Raw genomic sequence first — 9223 nt, 5'->3', positions numbered from 1 at the left:
ATCCAATCAACATATTAAACTCTTAAAATCATCTCTCAACAAATATTTTAAGCACATGGATCCTCAGAAACACAGACACACACTAAACAAGTCTAACCAATTTTATTTTTCAAAAACAAGTCAAGACAGTTTAGTGAGCATACATTAGCACATGTAAACACTTGTGATGGCCAAATCACATTGTACCTGCACATATATCAAGAGTAGCAAAGAATATTACGTGTTGTGTGTGAAAAACATCGCAAGATTGCATATGTGTATACATGTTATGACGATCTGAGATATGAGAAAATAAGTTTAACTCACACACAATCATAACTATTTGATGGGGACTATCACCTTTGAGGTACATCCTATAACTCCCACATCTCCTAGAAAACATGTTTGCAATCATATTTAAAGAATTTTTGATCTTTTTGTTTTTATTTTTCTTTGCATATTTTCTTTTATTTTTAGCATATCATGCATGGGCATAAAAAGAGAGAAAAGAAATACCCAAGATGTTAAGCATAGACACTGCACTTTTGCTATGCCGAAGCATACAGGTGTCTTTGACACTGCACTTTTGCTATACCGAAGCATACAGGTGTCATATTATGATTGGCGGGCACAAGTGGTGAGATGGTTATTTATGCCTTTCTCTTAGGATTTTCTAGTCCTACCCATCAAAAGAGTGATACGAGTATTAAGTTTAAGATATAACTTAATCTTACTCATCACAAACAAGAGCCATAAAGCTCACTTGCTTAGTTGTGCATAGAGATGCTCATCTAACCTACACAAGATACAAAGTTTAGAAAATTTTGTTTCAATAGCCATCCAAGTACACAAGTACCAAAGTACATAAAACACACACTATTTTTGTATTCTTCTGATTTTTCAATTTTTTTTTATATCAAAAAAAAAAAAAAAAAAAACAAAAAACAAAACTGAAAGTAAACACACAAAAACATGTTAAACAAAGTAAAGCATAAAACTAGATGCAAATGCATGAAAGAAAAAGAACGAGAGAAGAAAATCAATCCATGGAGATGACACCAATGTTTTGACAAAGTAATTCAAAACATTTGCTGTTAAGAGGTTTGGTGAACAAGTTAGCCTTTTGATCATCAATGTGGATAAACTCAAGAGTGAGAGTACCATCTTCAACAAGCTTTCTAATGAAGTGATGTCGGATCTTTATGTGTTTGGTTCGAGAATGTTGAATCGGGTTCTTAGAGATATTGATGGCACTGGTATTGTCACAGTAAATGGTGAGATGCTCTTGACAAATACCATAATCATGAAGGAGTTTTTGCATCTAAAGGAGTTGGGTGCAACAGCTACCAGCAGCGATGTACTCAGCTTCTGCAATGGATAAAGAGATAGAATTTTGCTTTTTGCTCATCTAGGAGACAAGATTGTTACCCACATAAAAACAACCCCATGAAGTACTCTTTCTATCATCAGCATTGCCAGCCCAATCAACATCTGAGTACCCAGTTAAGACATCATTTGCATCCTTACTATACCACACACCAAAGTCAGTAGTGGTTTTGACGTACTTTCTAATTCTTTTTAAAGCAGTCATGTGTGATTCTTTAAGATTAGCATGATATCTAGCACACACTCCAACACTGTAACTAATGTCAGGTCTACTAGCAGTAAGGTAAAGAAGACTTCCTATCATGCTTCTATAAAGAGAGGGATCAACACTCTTGCCTAACAAGTCTACAGTGAGTTTAACATTTGGGCTCATAGGGGTTCTAACAGAACTAGCAGATTTCAAACCAAACTTTTTCACAAGATTCTTAGCATATTTAAATTGAGATAGGAATATACCTGAATCTTGTTGGCGAATCTGCAATCCAAGGAAGTGAGTCAGTTCTCCAATCATGCTCATCTTGAACTCGGCTTGCATGAGTTTTGAGAAGCCATGAACGAGTTCATCCTTAGTTGAACCAAAGATGATATCGTCAACATACACTTGTGCAACAATCAACTCGCCATCTTCCTTTTTAATGAAGAGTGTTTGATCAGCCTTTCCTCTTGTGAACCCATGTGACACCAGATATTATGTAAGTCTATCATACCAAGCTCTAGGGGCTTGCTTCAACCCATAAAGTGCCTTCTTAAGGTACAACACATGATCTGAAAAGTATGGATCAATGAATCCTTTTGGTTGAGCCACATAAACATCCTCTTTAAGCAGCCCATTCAAGAAAGCAGTCTTTGCATCCATCTGATAAAGTTTGAAATTCAGATGACATGCTAGGGCAAAGAGAATTTTGATGGACTCCATTTGGGCAACTAGAGCAAATGTTTCATCATAGTCTATTCCTTCCATTCATGAGTATCCTTAAGCTACAAGTCGAGCCTTGTTGCGGATCACATTGCCTTCTTCATCAGTCCTATTGCGGAATATCCACTTTATTCCGATGATGTGCTCACCTTCTAGTCTAGGTACTAGAGTCCAAACATCATTCCTCTGAAACTGGAGTAGTTCATCATGCATTGCTTCGACCCAACTTTCATCTTTTAGTGCTTCCTTAACTTTCTTGGGTTCAACTTGTGACAAGTAGCAAGAATAAGACACAAAGTTAGCAACACATTTATCAACTATACGTTTCCTTAATATGAGTTCATTCATGTTTCCCACAATAACTTCTTGAGGATAATTTATTTTGATTCTAGAGGAAGGTTCTTTTTTTTTCATGAGACTCAGAATCTGGTGAAGTGGGGAATGTCTGCAGAGTCTTCCACAATACTAGGAGTACTTGGGGACACAGGTTCTTGTTCAACAATATCTTGAACTTCCCTAGGCTTAGGAGGAAGAATTTCTTTGGAGAGTTCCTCAATGCCTTTCTCAAAACTGGAATCTGAAGACTCATCAATGACGACATTTACTATCTCCATTACCTTCATAGTTCTCTTGTTATATACCCGATAAGCCTTGCTTGTAGACGAGTAACCCAGAAATATGCCTTCATCGCTTCGAGAGTCAAACTTTCCCACGTTCTCTCTATCCTTGAGAATGAAGCAAGTACTTTCAAAGATCCTGAAATACTTCACATTTGGCTTCCTTCCTTTCCATACCTCATAGGGAGTCTTTTTGGTACTGGGTCTAAAGTACACCCTATTAACCGTATGACATGCAGTGTTTACGGCTTCTCCTCACAAGTTTCTAGCCACATCTTTGTTATGCAACATAGCTCTGGCCATCTCTTGAATAACTTTATTTTTTTTCTTTCAACCACACCATTCTGCTAAGGCATAATAGGAGCAGAGAATTCTTGAGATATACCTGATCTTATGCAGAAAGACTCCATGTATGAGTTCTCGAATTCTTTACCATGGTCACTCTGAATTCAATCAATCTTTAAGCTCTTTTCATTCTGCAGTCTTGTGCACAAAGCCTCAATATGCTCAGGAGCATCAGACATGGATCGTAGTAGAATGACCCAAGTGTATCTAGTGAAGTCGTCTACCATAACCATGATGTATCTCTTACCACCAAGAGACTCGGTTCTGGATAGACCCATAAGATCTAAATGCAAAAGCTCCAATAGTCTGGATATAGCTGATGTCTGAGTGCTTGGATGCTTAGCTTTTGTTTGTTTCCTAAGCTGACATGGTCCACACACCACATTGCTCATTCTACTAAGCTTTGGTATCCCCAAGACTGATTCATGCTTAGATACACTAGATAGATGCTTGTAACTAGCATGTTCCATTCGTTGATGCCATAGATTTTCATTAGGCAAACGAATGCTACTACACACAATATCAACATCAGGAACCAATCCATAACAGTTGTCCAAAGTGCGAACCCCACTAATGAGCTTCTTTCCAGACTCATCTATGATAAGACACTTTTCTTTTGAGAATAGCACCATGAAGTCTTAATCATATATCTAATTTATGCTCAATAGGTTCACCCTTAGACCTTCTACATAAAGAACATTTGCAATGTCCGACAGTCTTGGTAAAGATATGATTCTTTTCCCTTTAATCTGTGACTTGCTTCCATCACCAAAAGTAACATTGCCACCTTTCTTAGGCTCAAAGACCTTGAAGAGAGATCGGTCTCCAGTAATGTGTCTTGAGTAGCCACTGTCAAGGTACCACAGACATGTGTCCATCACTTTGAATGCAAACTTCATCATGAAAAATACTTCATGCTTGGATGACAAATCAAAGGAATGGTTCTTTCACTCAACTGCCGTTTATGAGCTAAGCCTTTTACTTTTACTCTTCTCAGACGAACTCCTTTGCACACTTTCATTCTGAGCCAGTCTAGTTTCTTCTTAGCCAAACTGAGATCTTTTCCAATAGTCATCATAATAGAATTCAAATAACTTTTAGACTTATATTTTCTGAGACACTCAAACAAATAATGATTAGAAAAACAAGATGTATTTGAAAATAAAGATCTCTTCAAGCCGGTTATAGTCATGACAACAGGGGTCAGTGGATCAAACACAGCAAAGATTAAAACCTAATCAGAGTGTGCCTGCTCTGATACCACTTGATAGGCCACAAATTGAATTGACCCCTTGTGATAGAAATTAATTAATTAATTAACCAAGTTATTAATTAATCAATTTATCATGCAAACGCGTGGTAGCACAAACAAATCACCAAATAACTAAATATGCAGCGAAAATTAAATGACACGGTGATTTGTTTACGAATGGGAAAAACCTCGCGGCAAAAACTCCACCGGGTGATTTTCAGGTCACCACTCCCGAAACTCCACTATTATCAAATCAAGCGGTTACAAGTAAAGGAATCCTAAGTACCTTACCAACCTACAGTTGAACCCTTACCCCAATACCCAATTGGACTTGATCTGTAGTGACAGTTCCCACTTTGATGCACGGCTCCCAAGTACGTGACTAACCAATGCGCGGATCCCAGAACGCGACTTTAAACACCAACTTGAAGGAGAGGTTGACTGCAAAGTTCTTCAGTTCATCCTACACGATGAAGATTGAAAAGATGCTTGGTCACAAAACCCTTTGGTGCAAAATACACAGCAACTTCTTCAGAAGAGATGAACTAGGGCAAAAACTTTGTCTCTGGTCACAATTTGCTTGAACAGAGTTTGCTCAATGCTTGTGCAACTTGTGAACACTTTGACGGCCCTAAAAAGAATCCTTTTATATGTTTAAGGTTAGGAGAAAAGAAGGCCCAAAACCATATTCACGAATCCCAAGAAATAAAATCAAAAAATATGATTTTATAATTCTCGACAGATAGTAGGTGTCGAGGAGCTATCGAGCAGGTGTCGAGATTTAATGGATTTGCACTTCAACTTGTTTTTCTTGGACAGACTTGACGACTTCAACACTTGATCTTGAAACCTTGTTTCTTGAAGTATTAAAAACACCTAGAACTACCCAATTACAAGTAGAGTGCGTTTTGTCAAAAGATTAGCCAATTTACATAAATGAATAACATATGTTCTTAACAAATGAAACACATATGTCCTAACAGGATCCTTGCTAAAAATTATCAAAACTCGACTTGAGAGGGTAAAAGGAGTATGACCAGATGAGCTATCAAGTGTTTTATGGGCCTACAGGATGATTGCGAGGACCCTTATAGGAGAAACTCCATTCAAATTAGCCTATGGAAGCAAAGCAGTCATACCTGCAGAAGTGCACATGGCTAACCGTAGGGTGATGAACTATAAGGACAGGGTAAATTAAGAAGAACAGCAAGGTATAAAAACCTTATAGCTAGACAATATGTTGCAATAGTGAAACCCAGGCGCTTCAACATTAGGGACCTTGTCCTAAAAAGGGTCTCCTTAGCAACCAGAAACCTAGCCCATGGAAAACTGGGACCTAATTGGGAAAGACCTTACAGGGTTATCAATTGCAAAAGGCAAGAATCCTACTACTAGGAAGCCCTAGATAGATGAAAATTAAAGCACCCCTGGAATGTTGAGCATCTAAGAAGATATTATCACTGAAGAATCAGGCTGGACGAGCATTAGCCTGGACGAACATCATCATGGACGAAGTTGAAGTTACATGTTACTTTCCTCATATTTATTTGTGTTAGTTGCTAGTACTACATGTGTTTTAGTATTTTAATTCCCAAAAAAAAAAAAAAATGCATTAGCTTCCAACTCGTGCATTGTCTATGGACATATTTGTGATGGATGAAGTTATGAACTTAGTCCATTTGTACATAAGTATTTTCAGTTCCCTAAAGGCACCAGCTTCTAAGCATGTGCCATGCTTGTGGACGATATTTATGTTGTGTATATACAGTTTGGATTTCTAGTGAATATAATTTTGCGTGAATTTCTAATTTTCATGTTGTTGAAGTTCTCATTAAAACTAAACCACAAGAAGGCTAAAAACCCAAGATGAGAAAAATCTCTGGACGCAGGGGTGTAATGTCTATAAGCTTTCCTTAAATAAGGTAAAAGCAAAATAAAGTATGTGTCCAACTAATGGACGAGGTAAAACGTGCACGAAAGAATATTCAAAATCCATGGATGAATGTGACCAGCCAAACAATCCAACCTTGGACAAGTAAATGCTAGAAATGTCTTACACAAAGATGAGTAAAGGACCGTCTGTCCTATGGATGAAGAATAGCACAAGTTGTAAGTCAAATTTATGTACCATGAAAGCAAATAGAAAATTTCATTCATAGATGAGTTACACTTGTAAAATATAAAGAATGGAAAAATGTCAAACATAAAAGAATGTTATCCTAACATAGATAAGCTAAATGCCTTCATAAGTGGATGGACCACACTTAAAACCATAGGATATAATACGGAAGATGTGAATAAAAGAAATTCGTTCATACACAAAAAGCAACATGTTCAACAGTAAATAAAGGATGGAAATAAACATTCATTCATAAAAATTTAAAGAAGGGTAGACGACCATCGTCCAAAAACCCTTATTATATTCAAAGCCAATGAAGGCTATTGTATATGTTGCGTGTCCATAAACTTGGACGAAAAGATTGTACTTAAATAAATTTTAAAAATAAAGCCCAAAACAATGGGCATTCCCAACAAACTAAAATAAATAAATTTTTCTTAAAAATAAATAAATTTTATAGGGATAAACCACCGAAGGCATTGCCCCCAGACTTTGGGTCGTCTTTGGCTAGTTCAGTGACATCCTGGGTAGGTTCTGTTGAGACATCATCCACGACATTAACGTCCTCGGAACTCGTCTGAAGCAAGGAACTTTCTGCTATAGTAGGAATTTGGAAGGAGTCAAATTCCATCTTAAGGTAGGCCTTTTTGGTATCAGAGCGAAAGTCTTCATAGCCAGTGGCATAATATTGATCTAGATGATTAGTGTAATCATTTGACTTCATAAATGTTGCGATGGATTCCTTCTTAGCTTTCTCTAAGGACGAAGTGAACTTTTGACATTTCACCTCAAGGTGATTGATACGAGTTTCCTTCTTAATGGAGTCTACCTTGAGCTCTTCCACCTCGTTCCTTAGTTTCTTTTCTATTCCTTAAAGATGAGTAAGCTCCTCAGTCAGCCTAATCACTTCCCCCTTCTTCAAAAGGACCTCGTTATTCAATTCTTTACTCTTTGCCTTAGCAGCCTTAGCCTCATCACAAATCTCCTTGGCTTGGCTAGACGTAGTGTATAACTTCGCCATAGCCTGAAAAATAGATGGACAAAGGAGAGTTAGAAATTTTCCAAAATTTCTTAGAAAATAAAATGGGGATAATAAAAAACTACATACCTTGGAAAGATCATGGATGGTAGAACGTTCAAAATCCCTCACTAAAATATCATAGCATGCGCTCGCTTCTTTGTCAGTAATAAACCCTTTGAACGTATTCCAAGCATAATCCTCGTCCAACACCAGGTTGGGAGGACACTTGGTTTGGACGGAAGGATGAGTCCTATGAGAAGCTTTGGCAGCAGGGGGAGCAGGGTTTTTAGGCTGGACGATGGAGTAGTTTGGACGAGCATCAAGTTCACTACCGGGTCATCCAGGTCTACCGTCATGGTTAGAAGCTTTGGAACCTTGGGAGGAGGAGTCTTGTCATGCTTTTATTACTTAAGACCTTGGCGTCTTGGAAGATCACCAAGGTCGATATTGCTTGAAATGATTTTCCTCTTCCCAACCTGGATGACAGGCTTCTGGATGGCCAATGGAGCTACTTCGTCTTGGACTTAGACATCCTCCTCACCTTCAGTACCACTGGCCACATTTTCCCCTTTGTTTTCTTTCATAGTGGCTAACCCTGTGATGGAGAAGATATTGAGTTAATAATCTGTATATATATATATATATATATATAATGAAATGCAATGGACGACACTTACTTCAACAAGTGGTCTCATTGTGTGCAAGATTTTCTTCAGTAGGCTTAGGACCAAGTCCCCAAATAGCAAGACGACGAAGGGTTACCAAACTGTGGAAAGATCTCTCAGGAGAAGCATGGGCTCTATCAATACACTCCAAGTGAAACTTGTCCAAATGTGGATGAGTAATAGCTATAACAATATAAGAGAGGATTAGACAAGGAAATAATTAAATAAAATAAACAAAGGGAAAGGAAGAAAGACGTACCATCGGGACGAAGACGACCTAGGGCACTGGTAAAAGGAGGGAAGGGGGCATTATTTACATCAATTAGGTCCCCAGCCTAATTTCTAGAAATAAAGAAAAAAAATTTCTTCCATGAATTATCAAAAGAACTACTACAACCCCTAATCAAACTAAATTAGGAGCCTCTAGACGAAAACTGGTAAAAACCAACAGACTGTTTAATTTCTTAGAGTTTATAACAATAAAGGAACTTGTCCACTATGATTGGACGGTTCCCCTCAAACACCTCACGCCATAACACTTACATGGCAACTATTGTCCTCCATCCATTAGGGTTAAGCTGGTTTGGTCCAATACCCAACCTATGGAAGAGACCTCTACAGAAAGAATTGAGAGGAAACCTAAGGCCTACTAACAGGTAAGAAGTAAATACACCAAAACCTGAAAGAGGGGAACAACACCATTCACCCCTTTCAGGTAGACGAGTTCTAAACTCATTAGGAATCTAGTATCTACCTACAAGAGTTGTCAACTTACTCGTGTCTAGGTTGGACGCCACCTCCAGGGCACAACTATAAATAACATTTTCATCCTCCTCTTCATCTTGAGGGGAACTGGGTGACTTACTCCTTCTGGATGAGCTAACCTCAACCCTAAAATTTGTCTACGTTGCATCTCCTAGAAT

At 38.0% G+C, this 9223-nt stretch overlaps 1 protein-coding gene across 1 annotated transcript; it reads right to left on the bottom strand.

Annotated features, from left to right (window-relative positions):
* Window positions 1-1387: 1387 nt before the first annotated feature.
* LOC136071448 (uncharacterized mitochondrial protein AtMg00810-like) lies at window positions 1388-2629 on the bottom strand. Its single transcript, XM_065782766.1, has 3 exons — window positions 2348-2629; window positions 2121-2221; window positions 1388-2027 (listed from the first exon to the last, which is right to left on the bottom strand). Exons 1-3 carry the CDS (start codon window positions 2627-2629, stop codon window positions 1388-1390), a joined length of 1023 nt encoding a protein of 340 aa, XP_065638838.1.
* Between the last annotated feature and the right edge of the window lie 6594 nt (window positions 2630-9223).

The sequence above is a fragment of the Quercus suber genome, unplaced genomic scaffold (genome assembly GCF_002906115.3).
Source record: "Quercus suber isolate HL8 unplaced genomic scaffold, Cork oak 2.0 scaffold_313, whole genome shotgun sequence".
NCBI classification, from domain to species: Eukaryota; Viridiplantae; Streptophyta; class Magnoliopsida; order Fagales; family Fagaceae; genus Quercus; species Quercus suber.
The sequence above is the reverse complement of the archived record's forward strand: the minus strand, read 5'-3'. Positions and strand labels throughout refer to the sequence as shown.

Excerpts from the sequence above, each read along its gene's own strand:
- LOC136071448 (XM_065782766.1), bottom strand. The coding sequence starts at position 2,629 with ATGAATGAACTCATATTAAGGAAACGTATAGTTGATAAATGTGTTGCT. Across the intron at positions 2,222-2,347 it reads TCCGCAACAAGGCTCGACTT|ATGGATGCAAAGACTGCTTT; the intron begins GTAGCTTAAGGA and ends AAACTTTATCAG. Across the intron at positions 2,028-2,120 it reads TACTTTTCAGATCATGTGTT|AGGAAAGGCTGATCAAACAC; the intron begins GTACCTTAAGAA and ends TGGGTTCACAAG.